Here is a 24,113-nt window from a genome sequence, read left to right on the forward strand (position 1 = left end):
GCGTGTGTGTGTGTGTGTGTGTGTGTGTGTGTGTGTGTGTGTGTGTGTGTGTGTGTGTGTGTGTGGAGGGAGACTCCAGAGCTACAGCACATCTCCTGATCCCCTGAGTCTACAAATCACTCAGACAAACGCAGAGGGCAGGAAGGGCAAACAGTGAGTTTAAACGGTCATTACGGATGAGCAAGACACGCAGCCCTCTCCAGACACGCTACACACACATAACCCTGCCAAAGCAACCTGCAATGAATAATGTCTATATGCCCCTGTCTGTGTGTGTGTGTGTGTGTATGTGTGTGTGTGTGTGTGTGTGTGTGTGTGTGTGTGTGTGTGTGTGTGTGTGTGTGTGTGTGTGTGTGTGTGTGTGCGTGCATGTGTGAGTGGGCACGTGTGTGTGTGTGTGTGTGTGTGTGTGTGTTTGTGTGTGTGTGTGTGTGTGTGTGTGTGTGTGTGTGGTGCACGCATGTGTGAGTGTGTGAGTGTGCACGTGTGTGTGTGTGTGTGTGTGGTGTGTGTGTGTGTGTGTGTGTGTGTGTGTGTGTGTGTGTTACTAAAAGTGCATGTGCTTTTCAGGCTGATTTCTTGCCATTTTCTACCAATCTGACAATACTGAATATCTAAAAAGAAGGTGCCATTCCAGTTTGATTTTTCTGATCATAAAGACATAAAGACTATACTCATGGGCCCACCAGTTTACCAACAGATGCATTGTCCTCACACATGGTATGGTCTGGTATGCATTCACCTCTTCACACCACTGGTATAGAAGATGAGATGCAAACGCAGGCCTCAGTACTGATCACATTGATCTTTGCTGGCTTACCAGGTGCTTACAAAGACTTTTACAAAGACTCTCCAACAGACAAGTCAATGGCGTGGGGAGAAAAAGCCCCTCACAACTCCCTGTATGTGCGCGGATGATGAGAGCAACGCTCGGGAGATCAATGGCCAGATCTGTGGCGGCTAGTGCAGGCTGTCGGACACACACAGCTTGTGATTTATGGTGGTCACCGTCCCTCGGTGGGTGACTGTGAAACACAGGCAGCCTGTTGCTTTCATAATGAGAAGGGATTAATAGCGTCTGCCTGACTCTTCCCCCACCACACACATCTCTTTTTGTCCCTTACAGGCCCCCCTAATTAGGCCTGACACCAGGTCCTATCAGTCACCACCACGGAGAGAGCATCTCCAAGGAGACGGTTAAGTGCTGTTGGCACAATGGGCCTGCTTTACTGGCCAGGCACTTAGAGGTGGTTAATGACCTACAGATGACCACAGACAGACATTTTTAGCTAAGGGTGAAATGAATAGCATTCACCCCAAACAACCCAAATGTAAACGTCACACAATCTTTTTTGGGTAAATGACGAATGTTTACATTTGAAAATGCAGCAAATGATCAACACATCAAACATCCCTCACAGCAGCTCTTTCCGTTAAGGCTCTGATCCTTCATCTGTTGTAAACTGTTCCAGAGTCAGTTCCCTTCTAAGACAGCTACTGTTTTCCCAGACCACTACCTCTGTTTGTCCACTGATTACATTCAAGGCTGTTGGCTTATCTTCCATACTAAACACCCATAATTAGCCAGCCAGGGCACAGGGGGACATCCGTAGCCAAATTACACCTAAGTTTCATCTTGCCCCATTGTACCAGCAGCTATTGTTCCAAGAGAGAGGTTGTATGTCTCGCATGTTGCACACCCTCCATCAACCCCCACATCCCGAACGCTAACACTACCTCTCTCAGGATAAATGTCACGCATATACGTATGCTAACAGCCTCGCAATTACTGGCGGCCTTAAATAATGAGGGCCTTAAACCTGTCACCAGTAGCGCAGACAAACAAGACAGGCAGCTCTGGCTCAAAGCTGTCGCTCCAGCGATTTACGAGAGGGCTGATATGATTGGATGATATCAGCGGGGCCAGATAGGCCTGCTGGGACGCTGCTAAGCCTGGAGGTGGGAGATAGGCATTGATGTCCAGAACACAAAGATGAGACAAAGCCTGGTTTGTTTGACATCCCGGTTCCTTTGTTTTTGACCCCCGCTCATTGAGAAAGTGACACATATACTGAATAATGTTCCTCATCTCCAAGGACGGCAGAGCGAGAAACTGAATTTCCCACATTCTCCTGAATATACCCAGTTGTACTTTTAAATAGATTTAAAAAAAGGATGAGATCATTTCACTGTTCTACAGGTGTCTTCAAGAGAGGCGTTTTTATAACGGTGTTTTCTAGGTGTCAATGGGCAACTAAATGGGTGAAAAAAAATATACACATGTTATCCTGACTGCTGAAATAACAATCTGTTGAACTACTTCCTTGAGATGGCTGCATCTATGTTGGGTAACTCTGTCTCTGTCATGTAACCGAGGAGGGAATGTTCCGGGCCTCCAGCTTCTGCTGTTGTTTTTGTGTGAGAAAACAGCTTCAAAAACAAGACCCCATCTTTCTTCATGTCAAATCGCCCATGTGATCGCCCTCGTAGGGACCATCAAAGATACAATAAAAGCCTTTTTTAAAAGCCAAGGAGACGCAAGAAAATTGCAATTCCGTTTAGCTTTTGCTGGAGAGATGCCTGCATCAACTTCAAAGGGTATCTCCAGAAGTCAGATGTGCAATCACTGAAGCAGAAGATAAATAGCTATTACTTTGCACAAAGTGTGATGTTTGATGCAATTCTCTACCATTTACAGTAATTGCTTCAGAAATCCCTCACCCAGGTGTTCATATGGTTATTCTTTTAATCCCTCTCCATGGCCTACACAAAGGCACTAGATTTAGTATCTGACTGGCCATTGCTGGTTCACTCTAGACATCACATTAGACCCTGACGTTCTAGCGAGAGCAGCTCAAACCACAAAGCAAGCCCACAAGCACAATGATAAACTGCTAAAATGTGGACACAACATGGGCTCCGTATTAATCTCCATACACTTCACCATCCCCACCGCCTTGGCAGGTGCACCTGCGTGATGTTTCGTGAGGACTTGGTCACAAACTCTAAAGCGTGTCTAACAGGCCATACCTGGCCCTTGAACACTGAACACATCTGCTGTGGCTGCCTCTTGTGTATGAAGTTCTCTGGTTCGTCGCTCTCTCTCTCTCTCTCTCTCTCTCTCTCTCTCTCTCACTGTGTGGGATTTCTCTGCTCTTTATCCGATTATCCTGGAGAATTCCCCCAACTGCAGATGCAATCGCCCCTTCTGATAAGCAAGGCTCACGGTCAGACCATGGCTAATTCAAGACCCCAGGCTCAGCTGCGTACACCTAATCTACAAAACATGGTTGCAGTTTTCTTTTGCGTGCAGCTTGTCATACTATTACGCAAGAAACACTTTTAAATTAGTGTCACGGAAGAAATATCGCTACTGCTGTTGGCTTTGTTTTTTGTGCTGCCAGGGTAAAAATGACTGCATAGTGAAACACTGTAGTTAAATGTCCCACGAGCAGAATGGAATGAAAACACAAGGTCCTGAGATCCACGAAGATGCAAGTCTAACCTGGTTTGGCAAATACACAGAGAGAAACTAATTTGAAAAGGGAGAGAGAGAAATGGAAGGGAGAGAGAGAGAGAGAGAGGCAGGAAAGGAGAAAGAGAGAGTGAGAGTGATTCTATCACTCTAAACCCAGTCCTGAGCATGAACAGCAAACAGCATGAAGGGCCACTCACTTCTGTGGTAGTGTCACTAGCAGTGTAGCCTAACCCCAGAGCTTAAAATCCATCCCCAAGGAAAACAAACAAGACTCGACCGGCCGAAGGCATCTGCCTTTGGAGAACGGCAAATGAAACTGTTTAAACAGCTGTCGGGGCCTAGTCTGCTTTTGAACATTTTGGAAGACAAACTTAGAAAATAACCTCACAGTTTGAAACAAAGATCGGAGGGCACACATCAACAAATACAAATGCACACAATCCAACAGTTACATGAAAGGCCCCATACAGGCAGATAAACTGCTCGGACGACCTCCGGGAACATATTTACCAGAACTAAGTCAGTCGGGACAGAAAGGCCAGAAAAATACCAGAGGGAATGGAGAGAAGGGCCATTATGTTAGCTTGAGGAGCCGTATGTGAATTTACAGCCATCTGAGATTCCCGAAAGAAAATACATTTGTCTTCTAACATAGTTTTCTCTGGTGTGGTTTGTTGTGTATTTAGTGGTGTTGGTGCGGTTACAAATATCCAGCATTGTGTTGTGGCCACGCAGGCAGAGAGGATACCTCGCAGCACACAGGAGATTTGGGCGCAGACAGGATTAGGGGCATTTTGTTTTCAGGCGTCAATTTACAGTGAGAAGCCCAACCAAGTGCAGCCAAAGTTCCCTTTATAAAATTGCAGGGATCAATTGCATAAAAGCCTTCAGAAAGGCCTGTTCCCTAATCTAACTGGATAAAGTAGGAAAAGCAGCTTCCAGCAACCGAAATCAGCTTTCTCTTGGCTAGCTGTGGAAGCCATTCTCCACTGTGAGAGCTTTGCTTAATGTTTCTGTACCAACTGTAATCCCTATACGCACATGCTTATGGCCACACTGTCTGACTATCTTTCTCATTCCCTCTCTTTTTTTGTCTTTCTCTCACATACAGCACACACACACACACACACACACACACACACAGACAAGCACACATACGAACACACACACACACACAAGCAGGTGCACATCACCAACACACCCAAGTGTATAGATCTTATCCCAACTTGTTTTCTCCTTGAGTCGTCTCCTTCCTCTGCCTCCTGGTTTGTCAATCAGCAGCAATGCGCCTGCATCGCGAACGCAAAACTAAGCCAAACAATGCAAACTTTTTCAGAGAGAAGTTTGCCCGCACCAGCCAGCCTTGATGTGCATAAAGCCTTCCCCAAGAAGCGTCCCTCCCCCCCCTTCCTTCCCCGCTCTCTCTCTCTCTCCTTCCTCCCGCTCTCTGTCACCTCATACTCTGTCAGTCATTATATTTCCTTAGTGATGACTGCCCTCCTCTGATCCCCCGCAGCATACAGGCCTCTCTGTAGTGGCTTTCATGTCGCAGGCTCTCTCCTTTGTACCCTTAAGGTGTTTTGATGCACCCCCCCCACACACACACACACACACACCACCTCCTCAAACACACCTGAACCCTTTCACACACCCCTCCTGACCCACCACCCCACCTGAACGCTAGGTGCGTCAGTTTCCCACCCCGTCCCACTTCCTGAAGCCCCGGCCCCCACACCGTCGGCCAATTACACGCCGGCATAATGAGCCTCCGATGCTCCGCGTCTCTCTCTCCGCCCGCCTTCCTGCCTGCCTGCCTGCCTGCCTGCCGCTCTGCCTGACACTTCCCCGCTCATTTGTCAACAAAGGCGACAGCTGGCATGGGGGCGATATTGAGCTGGAGGTGTCACGCTCCCTCCCTCCCTCCCTTCTTCTGTCTCGTCAGGAGCCGCCTTCTCTCCGCTCTGCTCGTTATCACTGATGGCTTGTCTCTCAGGCTGAGAAAGTTTAGGGGGAGCATCTCACTTCTGCCTCTTTGTCAGCCCGGCTCCCTCGCCTCAACGCTGGGTCCACGCACAGACACGTGTCGGTAGGGTTACGGTGTGTGTGTGCCACTGTGGCATGTACTGAGAGAAATTAAATGGGATTAAATGAACGGAGATGAGACAGGTGAGATATCAGACGTGGCAGATATGCTGTCCCTTTTGTACGACATCATCACATGAACGAAAAGGACACGCTGGCACATTGGGACTCTCACCCGGTGCCTCTGTACTGCTTGTTGTACACACACAGACCCATTATCTAGACCCTGCAACTAGATAAGCAAGAACACACACAGACACACACACGCACAGGCCTGAGCACACACACACACACACACACACACACACAAAGACTCATGCACACATACACACACACACACACACACAGGCTTGTGCACACACACACACAAAGACTCGTGCACGCATACACACACACACATGCAACATCCTATAAAGGTAGCACATGCTCGCTGTCTCTCACTTTCGTCAGTTGTCCACTCACTCACAGATAAATCATCTGGGCCAGTATTAGAGTAATAGACATTGCCTGAAAGGGCCTCTCATTGTTGGTGGTTACTGTAATGGCACTGTGCTTGTATTCATTTAGTAATTTCTGAACATCATCATGAGGTAAATATAGAATAAATATATGAATTTCTTTTTTTCCTGATTTTTTTTTTTATAAAAAAAAACAGATGCTGTTTTCTAACACCAAAGAGTTTCATAGAAGAGCTACTTCTCTAAACAACGTATGCTTATAATGTAATATGTAATGTTGAAGATATAAAAGGGTTAAAGATATATAATGTTAAGCCATGAGTTATTTGGAAACTAGATGACACTACATGAAAAACTGCACAGATAATATAACTGTAAGCTGCCACTAACTATGAGCCGTGAGGGGAAGCATGTAAAAGAGTGTTGGTTGTGGTTGAGGGGCATAAGGGTGAACACTCACACAGCTCCTTTCGCTCCTCTGGGCCAGACAAGGCCTCTCCGTCAGACGGGAGGCCCGACACGGAGTACAGCTTCTTCACAGCATCCTCGGCAGGTTGCCTGGCGCCCGGAGAGCTCGAGGGGATGTGAGCGCTGGCAAAGTCGTACTCCTTCCCCTCGGAGTCGGTGTACCGCAGGTGGGACGAGGCCTCGGGCTCCAGGCAGGCCTTGAGACGCTTGGCGGGGGTGAAGGCGGAATGGTAGGAGCCACTGTCACGCTCCTCCAGTGGAGAGGAGAAGGGTCGGAAGGCCCCCACCCCACTGTGGCTGAGCATCCCCAGGGGAGAGCAGTCCAAGTTCGGAGGGGCAAACTGGGGGTGGAGGTGAAGCAGAGAGGCTGGGAAGTCTCGGCCGTGGAAGCCTCCGGGCATGGCCCCCTGCCGGTGGTACATGGAGGTGAAGGTGTAGGCGCCTCCGCTGAAGGGGAGGTGCGCGTCCTTCTCCATGGACATGGGCACTCCGAAGGAGCGTGGAGGCTGGCAGGGGATGCTGGCGTCGCGGCCAGCTTCGGCTGTGGAGGCCAGGACCATGAGGGTGGGGGATGCCAGGGGGTTGGGCAGGTACGAGGGGCTATCCATTTTGAAGGGGGCCCGATGGAGGTCCATCTGGATGCGCAGGGCCCAGCTCCGTGGGCAGGGTAGAGAGGGAGAAGGAGATTGAGACGCCAGCGCTCGGATCCACGTCTGTCTGTCTGTCACTGCAAAGTCCTCAAATCCAGAAAATCAAGCTCAAACAAGCACATCCAGGAAAGCTGCTTTTATCAGGAAACAAGAACACAAAACAAACAAACAATATTTATCCTTGGATTTGGATACAAGACACATATACAGTAGTTAAAACCTAAACTGTTAATAAAATGTAAATTAATTTGCAATTGTATTCGTGCACATTTCAAACAACTATGTGAATAGTTGTCCCACAGCAACTGTTAAAAATTCTCACCGTCCCAGGTATTCAAGTCGCTACGAATTCCACTGAATGGTCAGTTAATAAGGCATTTTTATAACCAACTCGCCTTTATTTGGAAAATTAAAATCCATAAGATAAAGTAAAAAAAATACCTTCACCAATTGAAAGGTTTGTACCCTGCTCTTGTTCAACACGGAAATTGGCCATGTGAAAGGCTTGCCCTCCGAAGGCATTTTATGTCAATTACGCGCGTCAATGGTCACCGATGGAGGAGCTTTTGTAAGGGGTGTCGAACTGCGAGACTCTACAGAACTGATTGCCAGTGTTTGAGAACAGAGGTGTCTCGCATTATATATCACAATTACAAATATATTAAAACTTTAAGAATGAGTATCAAACTTTACCATCACGGGGATAGGGGGAGCAAACACATGCAACTTTATCAAATCATTTATTTGCCGTTCTTGTGTCCTAATTTATCTTTCACCTGTTGACTGGATTATATAAAACCAATGGCAGTATGTGCGATAAATTATTTATGTAGGAAACAGACTCATAAAGTTTTTATAGTTTTTATTTCAATTATAATAATAAAAAATACATACGAGTTAAACGCACAAAATCGTACAAAAGCCTGAACGAATTCAACAAAAAATAATTGTACTGTTATTGTGCGCATACGATTTGTTTAATATCCAGCGACAGATGTTAAATAATGATACGCACAACGTAAGACATGCATTAAAACATAAATATTCATAATTCTGAATGAGCATACCTCTAAATATCTGAATGGGTTCAAATTATACTATTTTAAGATAAACTTTTAAAGAGGTTTTTCAGTGTCCTATGTCTTTTTTTTTATCTTTGTGAAAAGAAATGCAATACCACTATTCAGTTCAGTACATTGTGCTGAAGAAATCATATGTATTCAGCTATCGTTCCAAGTTTGTTGTCCACAGAACTCTCATATTTAGGTTATTCATAAACTAATCATGTTATCAACTGCTGCCGTGAAGTCACTTTTGCATTGGAGCGGATATTTTATTTTGGCTAGGCAGAGTCTAGTCCTATAGTTTATAGGAATTGAAACTTCAGAACAACTTGCTTGCTGTTGATACACCAAGCGTGTTCACGACATGAACTTGCAGGGTAAAAGAAAATAATCTCTGGCCATGGACTACAGACGACTAGAAATGCAATAGCTCTTTTGAAATAACTGTATTCACAACAACAGAAAAAATACAATCATAGCAATGATTTTAGAACCCTACTCACGGGATGATGACAGGGGTCCTTCCCGCAATTTGAGACGTCTTCCGTTCCTTAACCTCCAAACGAACCGTTGAGGACTGTCCGAGATGGTAGGAGACCTTGAGCACAGAATGAGTGACAGTTGGCTTGCTGCTACAGATCGGTAATTCACCTTTGCTCCAAAGTGATGAAATCGCAAAATGTAAAAAACTTAGCCTTTCATCGCACATATGTAGGCTACACTTGCGTCTTGTCTTGCGCGAAGCAACTGCTGCGGGGTTGGCTGATAACGGAGAAGTGCTACCGCTCAACGTTGGTCCTCTCAGTGAATGACATTCCCTCTCGCTCTTCCTCTTTCCTCCACCGTCGTCTTCGCTGTCTCTGCCCCTTGGGAGCAGTCGAGCCGCCTTGAGAACAGTGAATTAATTATCTCCTGGTGGGTTAGGCTACGTCTGTATCACAGTAAGATGTTGAATATTGGTCATGGTCATCTCTTCACCTCACGTTGTCAAGCTTTTTTTTCTTTCGTGTATAATTGACGTGTTGTGTGAGTCTTAAATTGAGAAAGATGACGGAACTGACAGTCTAAACTCGTCTTTCGTTTTTTTTTTTTTTTTTTGCTTTAAAATCCTAATGAGGGTAACAACCACACCGAGATTTACATGGATATTGTCTTGCTTTTTTTTGGCTCAGAAATATGCCTGGAAAAGCCTGGTAAAACTTGTGGCCCAGGACTTTTCCACAACTCACACTGAAGTTAGACCGCTAAGGTTTCCCTCAGGTTACCGTGTAGTACTAGCGTCCACCTGCTGGATGTGAAACACATTACACCTGTTGGTCCACTGGAACAACAGAGAATGACCAAAGGTAACAAAGGAACATCTTTTTTCTCAAGCAGTAATAGATCTACAAGCAAGTGTGTCTTGGGCTCATTTAATCACGTTAAATGTCATTATTTAAAACGATTAATATTTTCCTATTCAAGATATCTCTCATATTTAAAGATTATGGAATATTTGTTTCATTATTTTAGGAAAAGCACACATGTGAAAAATCTATAGGCCTATATTACAGTATATCAATTTTGTCTTGCTTTTAGTAGCTGGAGATTCACTGAGTTAGTTTAGTTGATAACTGAGGATGTGCTCTACCTGCTAAATGTGTCATTTTACTTTTTCCCAGAAAGCATTGGCCTTACTTTATTTTGCAATCAAATGTATACAATAATGATATTATGTACATCAACTGAATAATTACAAATCCTAGACATTCCTGTCAAATGTTTTTTTATTCATTTGCCATAAAAGTAAAGAGCCCACTGTAAAACAACAGCCATTATTTAATTATGCATGTGCTGCCCCACATTTCACGCTGACATTATCTGAATATTAAAAAATATTCTTGATTTGTGGATATAATTATTTTTCCTCCCTAGAGCATTTTGAAATAATCAAATTGAAATAATTCCTTACTCCCTTGAACTAGTGGAGATACTATTCGTTGGTAATGTAATGTGACACTTCATTTCTGTTTAACTGACAAGCTTAAGTATATGATGGCCATCTAAAGGACAAGGATATTTCTTTGTGTTTGTGTGTGTGTGTACGTTTGTCTCTCTCTGTGTGTGTCTGTGTGTGTGTGTGTGTGTGTGTGTGTGTGTGTGTGTGTGTGTGTGTGTGTGTGTGTGTGTGTGTGTGTGTGTGTGTGTGTGTGTGTGTGTGTGTGTGTCAATGTGCACGGGTGTGCATGGATGTGTTTTTATTCATTTTTTTAAAGCTTGGAACATTATTGAAAAAAGGCAAGAATAGTTTGTGAATGATTACAGTGATCACAGGAGGCAATGATGCTCCATTGAAATTGATCAGCAAATCCAAAAATCTACATTACTATACTTCTAGTTCTACTCCTACTACTACTACACAAAATCCCCTTTACTATACTATACTACACTACACTACACTATACTATACTGCTAATCTTTACTGTATCCACACAAAACCAGTTTATGGGAAATAATGATCCTCAAATCTACAGATACAGTACAGTGTAGATAAGCAAGTCATCTCAGGTTATTCTGAATGTGTATCAGTCGAAATAGTTCCTGTGGGCTAACATTCACAGCACCTTTAGCTTGCTCACGTTGAGCTTCTAAACAGAATCTTTGGGCACATACTCTCCCATGGATTCTAGTTCCAGAATGAATGATTCGACACTCCAAGGTACATGGACTGGCCAGCTTCCTAATTACAAGTGTACCAGTCCTTGTCTGAGTGTGTACATGTGTGTGCGTGTGTGTGTGTGTGCGTGTGCGTGTGCGTGTGTGTGTGTGTGTGTGTGTGATGCTAATTTGCTGTGATGTCTACGATATGTCAACCTCTATGCCCCATTCTGTCTGAATCATCTTCTGTTTGCATGACTTGACTTCCCCACAGCTGTGGTATTTGCAACTACACTTCTGCTCTTAAATGTTATTGTTGCTGGGTGAGGATTTAGTCATTTAACAAAGTAAAACCTAAAGATGAAAGATTTGAAAATATTGTGCATGTAGTGGTATGGCTCTAAAGTAAATTAAAGCTGTACTTTCTGTCCTCATATATTGTAATGTAAGCCCAGGACAACACTAATTAAATAACAATTTAATATTAGCTATCCAAGTGCTTACTTGGCTTATTATGATGCCAGGCACTATTAACTCAGTCTTTTAACTTACTGACTTGATTATTGCAAGCTCAAGCTGAAACCTAAAGTAAGTAGTCACAGGCTGGAAGGCATACTTTCAAATCAAAAGTTTCATCTCACACTAAGATTCATTTCCAAAGCATGAAAACTTAATTACTTTGTATACTGTTAAAGAGTGATTAGACATAATTCGAGTTTAATTGCTGATCTTTCTGTTTTGATAATGGAGTAATACACAACAGCATATCTCCATTGTAAAATGTTTAGCATCCTCGTTTCACATTTCTGGGAAACGGCTTTAAGTACCGTAGATTAATGCTGAAATTATGCTTCATAGGTGAAGTCCTGTTGTAAACTTAGTTGGGAAGAAGTTAGTTCTTCCTTAAACTTTGACAAACAAAAACATTAATGACTATTAAAATGAGCAGAAAAAAACAGCCTCTGAAGGTGAAAGAACGTGAACAGGGGAGAGGAACTGAGACAAGGAGAGACTAAAAGGCAGACAGCTTAGCTCAGTTTCTCTTTACCACCTAACACGCACACACACACACACATAATGTGTGTGTCATCTTACAGACCAGCCAGCTCGAATGTGACAAGTAATACAGAGAGACGCATTAGGGTCTCCATCATTGATCGCTTCCTCCCCGGAGTCCTGGTGCCTCTTCTGTGAGAGTGTGCAAGGGTTAAAACACGACACAGCCTGCCTGGCTCTCTGCTCCTGTCTCAGCCAGACTCTGGTCGATGCTGGTCTTTCACTTCAGCCCAGTCCTGTTTACATACTCACATCATTCAGCTCGCCAAGCCTGCCCACAAACCCAAGCGGTCATTAAACTATCAACACCGAGCGTGCTGAGACCATTTTTTGTTTACCCACCACACTGCACGGTTAGCTAATGTTGGTTCAAAACGATGTGTGTAAACAAGGCTCTGCGTTTCTATGAGGCGAGGAGGCGACGCAAGGGGAGTATGGAAAACAGACGGATAAACAACTGAAAGCCAAAGACATTCCCTTATATTTTCTCTGCCCCTGTCCGTCTCCCACCCCCCTCCCTCTCTCCTTCACTCCCTCCGCAGACAGCGAAGTGGCTAACAGTGAGGAGTAATGACAGGCAGCACACCCCCCAACCCACCCCTCCTATCCCAGTCTCCCTCTCTCCTTCCCTCCCTCCCTCCTTCCCTCTCTCCTTCCCTCCCTCCCTCCCTCCCTCCCTCCCTCTGTCACCCTGTCTCCCCAAGCCAGGAGGCTGACATTGACGTGACACTCTCAAAATAATTACCAACAAACGCACCGCTGACTGCAAACAGGCCTCTGCCCTCCGTGCCGTGTCACCAGTGATTAGCCTGTACTCTGCCATGTCTATCAAGGGGAGAGGGAGGGGTGAGGGGGGGTCACTGTGAAGGCCCTCAGGGCTGTGTGTGTGTGTGTTATTTCTTGGGGGGGTGGGGGGGGGAGTCTCTACCCCTGCAGTAAGGAGATGCTCTTACAATGATGATGATGATCTTGAGACAACAACCTCTCTTTGAAGATCATAAGATGCTAGCCTAGCAGCCCTGCACATTCAGTTCCATTTGCATGTAGTCATTTAGCAGACCCTTTTATCCAAAGTGGGGTGCAGTGCAATCAAAATAAAACGACTGCGAGTGCCATGACAAATATGTTCTAGTTTTGTGGGACTTAAGAACCATACGTAGTCTATATATATATATTTATTCACCCAATTTTTTTCATTTCTGTTTTTATTGCATTTTAATGCATTAGTCATGTAGAATTGCCTCATTCATAATTCATTGTGTATGTTTCTATTGGTGAGTGACATTTTGACTTTTTCTAGACAAGAGTCTGTACACTATTGGTGTACATATTCAGATCACTACCATAATATGATATTCTTAAGAATGCTAGATCTCTCTGAGACAGATTGAACAACAACAACAACAACAACAACAGATATAAACAACAATCTCTGTAAGGTGCAATTATATCGTCTTCCCTGTCATCTGTATATCTTCCCTGTTGTCCCTCCTCTGGACAGTTTCAGGAGCAGCTCTCTCCTCTTGACTTCTCTCTCTTCCCCCTCTTATCCGGAGCTCCATAAATGATCACCGCTCTTCGGCTCGGCTGGCCTGTTAACACATGTTGCCTTTGGGATAATGGTACGAGGGAGGAGATATTACCTCCCTTTACAATTACCGGCTAAGCGAATATTAAAATGTCTAGCTCCATCGTCCGCGCTACCTTGATTGGTATTTTAACCTTTGACTACAGCACAAAGCAGCCTGCTCTTGCAGCCAATATTGGAGGGCTGGAATCTAATTCCGGAATGATCCGGCGTAATGAGGAGGATGGGTAATATATGTATGAGAGATGTTAGGTTTGGGCTGAAAGCGGTCGGGGTAAGGCTGTCTCAAAGCGGAATAGTCACAGGGGAAAACGTCAGTAGACGGCAATAGACTTCACTGACATAAAAGTCTCTGTCTCTGCTGTGGCTTTCCTCTGGTCTACATTTAATAACAACAATCCACATTAGCTCTTTGTTTCCTTTCTCTCTTTGTTAAGTTGCTCTGTGTGTAGTGAGCCACTATATGCTTCCAAAGCACGGTGAGAAACAAGGTTAGGATAAGGAATGGCTGCAGCTGCGGTCTCCATTCAAAATATATTTGGATGCATATCTTTTACAGACAACTAATTCTTTGGCAAAATCACCTCGCTCCAGATACTCTCTTTTACTCTCTTTTTCTCTGTTTCTCTCATACACACACACACACACACACACACACACACACACACACACACACACACACTGACAGACATTTCTCTCTGCTGCCGAGGAGCCAGCCCAGGCCAGCCCATCCTGTCCTCCGGCTCCTGAGGCCAGACTCTTGTCAGGCTCCTGCACAGCTCGCGCCAACTCATTTCCAGCCACTAATCAGTGCTCGAGTGCAGTGGAAGGCTCAGTTAGGTGTCAGCGCCTGCCCGGCCCTTAATGGAAAGGCTCCCTCCATTTAGACAGGAACGGCATTACCGGGGGCCTGTCACAGACCAGTGAGAATAGGAACAGCATTAGCCACCAACCACAGGCTTTCATACAGCAGTGCCCGCTAAACTAATGGGGCCCTGTTTGAGTGTGTTGGAAGACACAGAGCACAGGAGGGGGGTGAGATATAGAGGAGGAAGAGAGGGAGGGAGGGAGGGAGGGAGGAGGTGGAGGTAGAGAGAAGAGGAGAATAAGAAAACGACAGAGAAATGGAGAGTGGCCCATAACGGAGGAGAAAGGGGAGAGAGGTGTTAAACACTGCTTTTTGCTTGTGGTCTGTAGATGCCCATCACTAACAGACAGTGTAATCCGACACCAGCCAAGCATGGCGCTAGACATATCTCCACGCGCAGAACAGATATGCCAATTCATTTAGAAGCCACAGATTTGACAAGCTAGGCTGCATCAGTCCAGAATTGGCCAAGTGCTCTGTCACTTCTCTTACTTTCTGTTCTCTCTCTAGCCCTAACTTTTGCCCCCTTTCTTTCCCAGGAGAACTTTAAGCCCACCCACATCAAATTGAAAAGGCCAGCCAGCCACAAAGATTGAACTACACAAGACCCCTCTAATATTTTATGTCTTGGGAGAGAGAGAGAGAGAGAGAGAGAGAGAGAAAGAGAGAGAGAACAAAAAAACTGAGAAAAGACTAAGAAAAACTAAAATGTGGGTCTACTTGTAGGTGTGAGGTGCACTGACTTCAAACAAGAGGAGAAGAAAGTGCAGAGAAAAAAAAGATGTGGAGGTATTGGCGCCGTGACGTGCTGGCCAGGAAGCTTGACACTGCCTCTAATACGAGTGTTTAAATATTTGATGCGGTGGGATAAAGAGGGCTCTCCTTTGAATGGAATTGAGTGTCTGGTGGAGAATCTATTACCGGGAGTCTGATGCGATTTGACGGCGGCAAAGCAGCCCCAATGTTATTCTTCAGTGGTTCCCCAATCCCCTTTCATTACTTCACTTAAATGTTTTTTTCGCCGTGCTTCAGTTCACGCTGATTACACCCTTTTGGGGGAGGAGGTGGAGGAGGTGGTGAAACGACGAGACATGGGGAGAGCCGAACAGAAGCCACTGTCCAGGGGCCATCTCTGGCCAAGCCGATTGTGTCGGCTGATTCAATCACAGGCAGAGAAAAGGACGCATTGTGGTGTCCAGATAGTTTTATGTTCAGTGGTTCCTCTTTTGGTAGAGTACGATGTTTTCTCTCTCTCTCTTTTTTTCTCTTTCTCTCTCTCGCTCTCGCTCTCTCTCTCTCTCTCTCTGTTGTTGCCGCTGAAAGAATGTTTTTCGATCACAGGGTCAAGGCAAGAGCAGAGCAGTTTGGAAGTTCGCGTTCACACAGGACTGGAGTCTCTCATAGCTAACAGCTGCCAAGGAGTCTGTTGTTTTTAGCCTTTTTTTCGGTCGCAAGAGTGAGTTCTGAATCATTCTCCCTGTGATGCTTGTCTCCAAACAGCTAGAATGTCTGGTATCCCGTGGCGACTTGGCAAATATTTGTAGAGCTTGATGTGGTACGGCATGAAGTAGTGATGGTGAGGGTAACCACCATTTACTTAACCGTACACATCTACATCATATATATCATATTTATATCGCATGGACGTGCATCAGACTGACCAAGAGAGGTGATCGTGATTGTGTGAACGTGTGCTTGTGCGAGCATACTGTGATGAGCCTGATGTTTGTCACTGGTGACACCTTCCCTGTCACACTTCCACCCTCTCTGGTGTCACAGTGCCTGGCTGAGGTCTCCCAGCCCTGGTTTGTGTGCTGCCTCGTCTCCAACAGATCAATAGGCTATGGCACTTCCTTCCACAAAGCAGGAAAAACAATTAAAAGGCATCGATCTTGCGCCTGGGCCAGCCATGAATATGCATGTCTCCTTGACCTTCAGATTGCATGTTCATGTATGTGGGGGGTGGTTCCTAAACATAGTTATATCTTACTAAACATACAAACATAATACAAACTTATATTATTGGCTTATCTTTATGATATTACATGTATTTAGCCTCAAGCAAGTACTTATAGGCATTTTCAGCTCTCTTCACTCCGGTTCAGGGTTACAGTAACACTTTTATGTCATTGTGACAGCAAGATGAGACGTTGTGACAGCAAACTGTATGTAAGCATAAATATATAACAGTTTGCTGTACATTTATCGCCACTGGAAGATCCTGGGCACTGCTCTTCTTTGTCACAGAAAGTTCATGGTGTGTGTCTTTCCCCGTTGTCATTGTAAAGTGGCGTGTGAAGACTTTAGGTGGATCTCCTGCTTCAGCGGACCACTGACCCAGATTCGCGGGCAGAAAATAAACTGCGGATTGTATCCAGTGCCCCCACAACACACGAGGCGTAATTGGCACAGCCCCTCACACCCTCCCATGGACACCTCCTCTGGTTATATATCCAGGGCCACTCACACCTTTCACGTCTGGATTGGTGTGTCTGGATATAAATCTCACACCACTCTGAGGCATGGGGTGTGTGTGTGTGTGTGTGTGTGTGTGTGTGTGTGTGTGTGTGTGTGTGTGTGTGTGTGTGTAACTATGTGGTGGGGGGGCTGGATGGTCGGTCACGAGAGGAGGGAGGTAGACCCAACCTTTGGCATGTAGTGTGTGTGTGTGTGTGTGTGTGTGTGTGTGTGTGTGTGTGAGTGTGCAACCTTTGGCATGTGCGGCGCTGCATCTCAGCTCTGATTTCCTCCCTAATGTGGCTCTCTTTACCGGGTGCATCATTACGGGGGCCGCTGGCAGCAGGCAATCAGACAGCCGGAGAAGGGGCAGGCAGGCAGGCAGGCAGGCAGCTAGACGCAGTGGCGGAGGAGGGGGGTGGGAGACAGGTGAAGCAGGAAGATGAGCTGGGGGTGGGTGGAGGTGGATGGGGACGGCGGGGGTAAGCTGGAGCTGGCCCTGATGGATGTGATGGAGTTAATCAGCGCTGGCCTCCCGCAGCAGAGCGCGGCGCTCATCCCACCCTAAACTGAGAGCCACTCGAGCACAGAGGTGCCCAGCGTCCCCCCTCCTGCCCACCCCCTCCCGTTCACAGCCTGCTTCTCTTTCTCTTTGCCTGGCTGCAAGCATGTCTGCTAAACGCATGACTTTTGTTCTACAGCCTTTGTATGCACATGGTTCTCCAGGAGCAAAACAACGTGCCGTTTATTCTGAATTACTCTGAGTTGGGTGTTAATTAGAACGACAGTGTGCGTTATTTTACTCTCCCCCCGTCAGACCTGTGTTCACATGGGCAGCAGAGATCAGACTCTCCATGTCCTTCCCCTTCTGTCTCTGTGTGTCTCGGGGGAAATCTGCCTCTGGGTGGGGGCCTTTTTTTTTTGTAGCCCGGGACGAGTGCTGCTCTTTTAAAGCCCCGCTCCGCTCCGCTCCGCTCACAGGATGTTAAGTGGGAGCAGCCGTCCCCCTGAGCGCCTTCGTCCTGCCTAATTACCTCGGCGCTGAGGACATCTGCATGTTAGTGCGACGGCGCCGCTGCCACGCATCACTGTGCTTAACATGATAGACCCCGTGGCCACTGCCAGAGCCTGGCAAGGACAGCCATGTGCCACGTCACCCCGCATTAGCATATGCCATGATGCCCACAGTGTGTGTGCATGCATGTGTGTGTGTGTCTATGCGCGTGTGTGACGCCATGCAGAGGGTCACAAAGACAGCTGTCAGCTACCTTGTGCCTTCTGCCAAGCTGACCTGCTGGGCTACACACTCTTAACCCAAACGGAGGCTCCTCAGTGGTTGCGTGTTTCATAGGAACCAGGGGTGGATGTGGGGATTGAATGTTGGTTTTTCCCTCTGGCATGTAAAAATATCTCCTTTGCACATTTTTGCCTTATTTTCTGTCTCCCGGGAAACGCTGGCCATGGTAAAGCTGTCATGTGACCGTGATGCCTTGATGGCTGTTTGGAGCAATCCACAAACAGAAATGCCTGAAAATACCAGACATATTCCTAGAAGTCATCTCATCTCTACCCCGCCCCCCCTCTCCCCTCTCTCCTTTTGTGTACCCGCATACAACACAACACGGCATGGCATCCTTGACAGAAACAGCAGTGACTTCTCCCTCCCTAGCAGCATCAGCAGTGGTGCAAAGCAAGATGGACATCAAGGACATGGTAGGAGACTCTGCCGGGGCCTTCTGTGTCACATACCAGGGTGAGTGAAGGCCAAGGTGTGTGTGTGTGTGTGTGTGTGTGTGTGTGTGTGTGTGTGTGTGTGAGAGGATGGCAGTGCTGTAGATGGGTGGGTTGAGATGGACCACACATCCCCTGTCTAATTGGAAAGGAAATGAGTGGAGCGGCGGGAAGGATGAAGTCAGTCAAACACACACACGTGCACACACACACGCACACACACACTCACATTCAGGCAGTGCATTATCCCTGGGCTGGCAGGCTGGCTTCCCTTCCCCTCTCACTCTCCCCGTTGTTGATATGAATGTCAGGTCAACGGCGAACGAGAAGCCACAACCCTCAACCACCACCACCCCTCTTCACACACACACACACACACACCTATAGACACACACACACCTATAGACACACACACACACACACTCACACCTATAGACACACACACACACCTTCTCACTCTGGTTCAAACAGACGCTCCTCGCCACCACTGCCACCGAGCTGTCCGTCTGATGCTGATTGGCTACCGGAACCTTGTGACAGGATGGCGCAGCTGTCACTGACTGGTCACAAGGCATTTACTTAGAGACTAGATTCCAATTAGCCCACGGAAGGGTGTCACCGCAGAGAGGAGAGAGAGAGAGAGCGAGAGAGAGAGGGAGAGTAGAGGACAGAGAGGACTTGGACAAGGTGAGAGGAGATGAGCACGTCTACGATTTGTCCAAACAGGCTGAGGGTTTGGACAGTGAATTGTGATCCGAACACTTCCACCCTCCGGTGAGCGTGTGCTCAGACACTCAGACACACACACACACACACACACACACACACACACACACAGACACACACACACAGACAGAGAATCATCTTATTATCAGACCAAAACAGCCGAGTGACTGTACAGATTTTCATGGAGAATGGAGACCAGGTTGTGTCTGGAGGTGATGCCAATGTAATGCCAATCTACAGTTAACACCCATGGGAGAGATGAAGAATTTATTGGTACTTGACTTTCCAGCAATTACCCCAAAATGTCATTACCGGTATCCCCCGCCCCCGCCCCCCCCCCCCCCCCCCTACTCTCTGACCACTCTGCTTCAGAGGAATATGTCATCTTTCGGGACGCAATCAGCTCTCGGACGGATCTGCTCTCCCTCTCCTCTCCTCCTCTCCTCTCCTCTCCTCTCCTCCTCTCCTCCTCTCCTCCTCTCTGTCCACCTCCACACAGGCGTACGCAGTGTCAGAGGGTGGAGCAGCTGGCGGCGTGTTTAACAGGTCGGGGAGATTGGCTGACAGCGGCGTGTCAGGGGACAACGTCTGGCTGTGGCCCGGGTCACAACACATTTACTTAGTGACACACTTCTAATTAATAGCAACAACTGTGTCACCCCCATCACACAGATAGGGGCACGGCGGGTGACCCCCTCACGGAATTACAACCACCACCCCCTCACCCCCAAAACCCCCACCCACCTTTATCTTTCATCTCCCCCCACTCCCCCACCCCCTCACCTTTCATGTTCTCACCCCTCACTCCTACTGATGGCTGGTTCTGGCCCCTTGCAGATTGCCAGATACATCATGCCAGACGACGCCTGCTTAAGTACACACCACAGAGGAACAGATTCAGCTCTGTGCGCTACATTCAGTGTATGAGGAAGAGAAAGAGTATTCTAGAGCGTTCACAATCTATGACATGTTTAGATATAGGTCATATATGTAATTTCTTTTTATTTTAAGACGGTGCAAGTAAAATTGTGTAAGGCACCACAGATTTGTCTGTTTTCTGTAGGGTGTAGGGTGTAGGGTGTAGGGTGTCCTTCATATTTTCAAGTTTTTGTGAATCTATGCCTTTTGGTTTGATTTGATTTGATTCTAAATAACACTTTAAAGAAATAATAAATCAGAAACATTTTTATGGGTTTTAGATGATAAAAAATAAGATGATGTGAAAAAATATATAAGAAACATATTAGCACCTTATTTCTCTCTCATTGTGTTGGGAAAATATGTGGGTGACATTTAAAGGAATGATATGGAAGACAAGGAACAATTCGTTTAGAATATCTCATTTTCTTTAAACCTGTCACACCGTACTCTTCCTTACTCTTACTGCGCTGTATGAGGTCTTGACTGTGCCTTAGCTTTTGAAACTGAAAAAACATCTCTGTCTCTCTGTGTTGGGGGGGTTAATATGGTAGGTAGTTAACACAGGGCAGTAATACGGTGCTGAGCAATAAATACAAGGCCTGGGGGTCAAAGGTCATTCCAATTATGTCCTGTGCAGGAGCTGATTAAGGCCCTTTGATTCCCCTTGTGCTGAAGAGTGGAACTGCTTAGAGACCTTCCTGACTGGACAGTAATTAAGACATTCTGGTTTTGATCTTTTTTTAAGGTACTGCTTATAACGTCTGTTTTGGTCATCCTAGGGAATATCTGGGAATACTTTGAACTGTAAAAACATGTATCACTGAAACAAAGTGAAGAGAATATAGGTGTCACAATATTATCAACAAATTTCCCTTCTGTCAGACGAAAACGAAGGAATGTGTTGGTCTGTGTGTCCATTCCCTGACACGACCACAATATTTATTCTCCTCAGTGGATTCCTTATCAGCTAACTGTCCACTGTGACATGAGTCCTTTCCTGGCAATCTCTTCAGTCAGTTCACTCTCTTCTTCTTTCCCCTCGCCTTTGAAAGGAGCACACAGAAGTGTCAAGGGAGCCTGTGGTTTCCAGCGTCTCACAATGGGACGGTGTCTCTCCGTTACTCTTCTCTTCTCTTCGTCTCCGTCGCTGTCTCTCTGTCTCCCTCTCGACATGAAGTGGACTGTGACAGATACTCAGTCACAAACAAAGCACGGGGAAGATTGCCCAACGTCTGGATCGATAGTGAATTAGCCAGTGCACTGGTTTTCACAGTGGAGTGTTTGGGCAGATCGATCCCCTTGTAGCTTCAGGGTGCCAGGGGGGGGGGGGGGGGGCGCGGGGGGGGGGGGTGAGGGGAGGTAACATCGGCTGTGAAACGTCGGCAAGGGACATGCCACCAGGAAATACACTGGATCAGTTCCATCCCGGTTCTGACCCCCCCCACTCCCACAACTCCCCAGACGACCCTCCCCCCACGAGAGTGGAGTGATGGCACTGTAGTTTATGGGCTTCCTGCTCCACGGTGCGGAGCCACTGAGAACAGCGACACTCCCTCCATCTCCAGTGCCATAGGTGTGACTGAGCTGAGGGCTCCACTAAGCAATCCGCATTGTTCATTTTCTCCACCTCCCATGAACCAGGGGGGTCCCACAGGATTGGGAAGGGAAGGGAAGGGAAGGTGTGTGTGTGTGGGGGGGGGGGGCAGTCTGGGGGAGGGGGGGTGGGGATGCAATGATGGACGAGCGTGGGGGACTGATGGATTGGCCCGATCGCAGACGGGACAACATGATGAACACCGTGGTCGGACGGGGCCCAGATCCGAGAAGCCTCATCTCCTTTCAGCCGTTTACCTTCCCCCAGTCCATTACACTGCACCGCGCCGCACCGCACCGGGCCGTACCGTACCGCACAGCGCCATGGCCAGTTCCTCTGCACCATTCCCATCGCACTCACAGACTTGGTTGCGCACATCACTAAACAAGTGAGGAGGTGGCGGCGATGTACTGTACGGCAGGATAATGTTCCTCCCTGGCAGGAGTGGATCTCTGGGGGTGACCCATGCAGCGATGATGTGTGCGAAGCTGCATATGCCATGGGTGACCACTCGGTCACTGGCTGCTGCTGACTGACAGCAGATGCAGGTTTGAAAGCTGAGTCTGCTGCTTCGCTGAGTAATTGTTATTTGCGCCGGTTAAAAGGCTTTTATTCGATCCTAAAATGAAAAAAAATAAGCATTATTCTGTGACTCAGCTGTGATAAATATGTGATTGGATCAGTGAAAGGCAATGTTAGCTGCACAATTTGATGCCTCCCTCTATAAAGCATTGCAGTGAAGTGACGAAAGGCTCCCGCTTTCCTCACACTTGTCATTTCATATTTCAGTTTAAGTTTGGGGTTACCTAATTCTCCTTCTCTTCTCTTTCTCTCTCCCTCCTTCATTCTCCCTCTCACACACACTCAAACATACATACATAAGCACACACACACACACTCTCAAACACACACACACACACACACACACTCTCAAACACACACACACACACACACACACACACGGATGGACACACATGCACATTGTTTCCTCAAAAAGCCCATGTTCATTAGCCCCGGTGGTAAGATAAGCGGTGTTATCTGTGAAGGGGGACTGCGTGATAATGGCTTTCACCAAATCCCATGCGCTGTCACAGATTAAAATGCCTGACAGACACACATTAGAAATCTCCATTTTATCTCGCCTCTTTGTCTCCTCGCACCATTAGATTTCTGAGCCAATCTATTGTCACACCTGTCAGAGATACAAGGAGAAGTCAACTTTAATCTGATAGATCATTGTTTGCTTTTTTTTTTTCCCCCGTCCTCGTACCTCCGCTGCGATTTCACGTTCGTGGTATTGATCGCCACTCTGCGTGCTTTGCTTGTCACCTTGGTGAAAAATTAAATATATGTTTGTGTATTCCTCAGACGTCCTCTCCACCTAGCGACTCCGGGATCGATCTCCAGAGCAGGATCGAAGTGCTAAAGAGGCCACGGGTGCCATCGCATGCTTCCCACAGGAAGAACATCACAGAGCGCCCTGAAGTGGCAGGTGCATGGAAAAACAAATCTTTGCTCTTTTTATTTTTTTATTTTTCTTTCAGACAAACATAAAGACAACTAGAGAGAAGACGGCATATGTTGGAGGATGGGGCCCCAAAAAAGTAAGACACGGTGTTAAAATGCTTCTACTGCAAGTTGGTTGGAAAATGTGGATAGCACTGCTGTGGTCTTGAAAAATAAAAAACTGTTCTTTTAAAAATGGAAAAATATGGAGGAAATGTCTAAATTTGATGTGATTAACTGAAGAAAGTTTTCACTCAGGATAACTCTCTACAGCACTCTGGGGAGAACTCTAACAAGGAAGATTTAGATAAACAATTTGATCAGGGCCAAAAAGGATATTTTATTCTGATATGACTACATTTTACAAACTCTAATCTATTTGAATACAGGCAGCAACAAACACATTATAAATTATTATGATAACTGTATACTTTTGATGCAGGCATATTTCATTTTCAAAGTCTCCAACAATATAAACACTTTTTGTAGCAGTAAAATAGTGTCTCTTTATTCCAAGTGGCTTTTCCGGACAATCGCATATCTTCTTATCAACCTCTCAGCCACATTCCTTGACATTTTGTCAATGGACAGCTGAGTGAATGAGTTTGCATTACTCCCCGTATTGCACAATAATTGATTCCACCCCCCAACCCCCCCCCCCCCCCTGCGCTGCCGGACTCCAACTTGAGAGGGTCCGAGATTCCAATTTTTGTCCAGGTAATTGTAGCCGGGCTGTGAGCGGGCGAAAGGCTGTGAGGTGCGCGCCGATTCAGTTCTGCAGCTGCTTGACAGCCAGCATGAGTGAATTAGGAGGAAGATTGGATCTCCT

The 24,113-nt window shown here is 46.5% G+C and overlaps 1 protein-coding gene across 1 annotated transcript in view; it reads right to left on the reverse strand.

The window, feature by feature from the left end:
• Positions 1-9,766, reverse strand: part of rnf220b (ring finger protein 220b) — a 54,698-nt gene extending 44,932 nt beyond the window's left edge. The window contains exons 1-2 of the mRNA XM_042708999.1: positions 8,704-9,766; positions 6,479-7,267 (exon numbers count right to left, since the gene is read on the reverse strand). Of these exons, the coding sequence (XP_042564933.1) occupies positions 6,479-7,121 (643 nt within the window). The 5' untranslated portion in view covers positions 7,122-7,267; positions 8,704-9,766. The remainder of the gene's footprint in view (positions 1-6,478; positions 7,268-8,703) is intronic.
• Positions 9,767-24,113: the final 14,347 nt, after the last annotated feature.

Source organism: Clupea harengus, chromosome 10 (assembly GCF_900700415.2).
Source record: "Clupea harengus chromosome 10, Ch_v2.0.2, whole genome shotgun sequence".
Taxonomy (NCBI): domain Eukaryota; kingdom Metazoa; phylum Chordata; class Actinopteri; order Clupeiformes; family Clupeidae; genus Clupea; species Clupea harengus.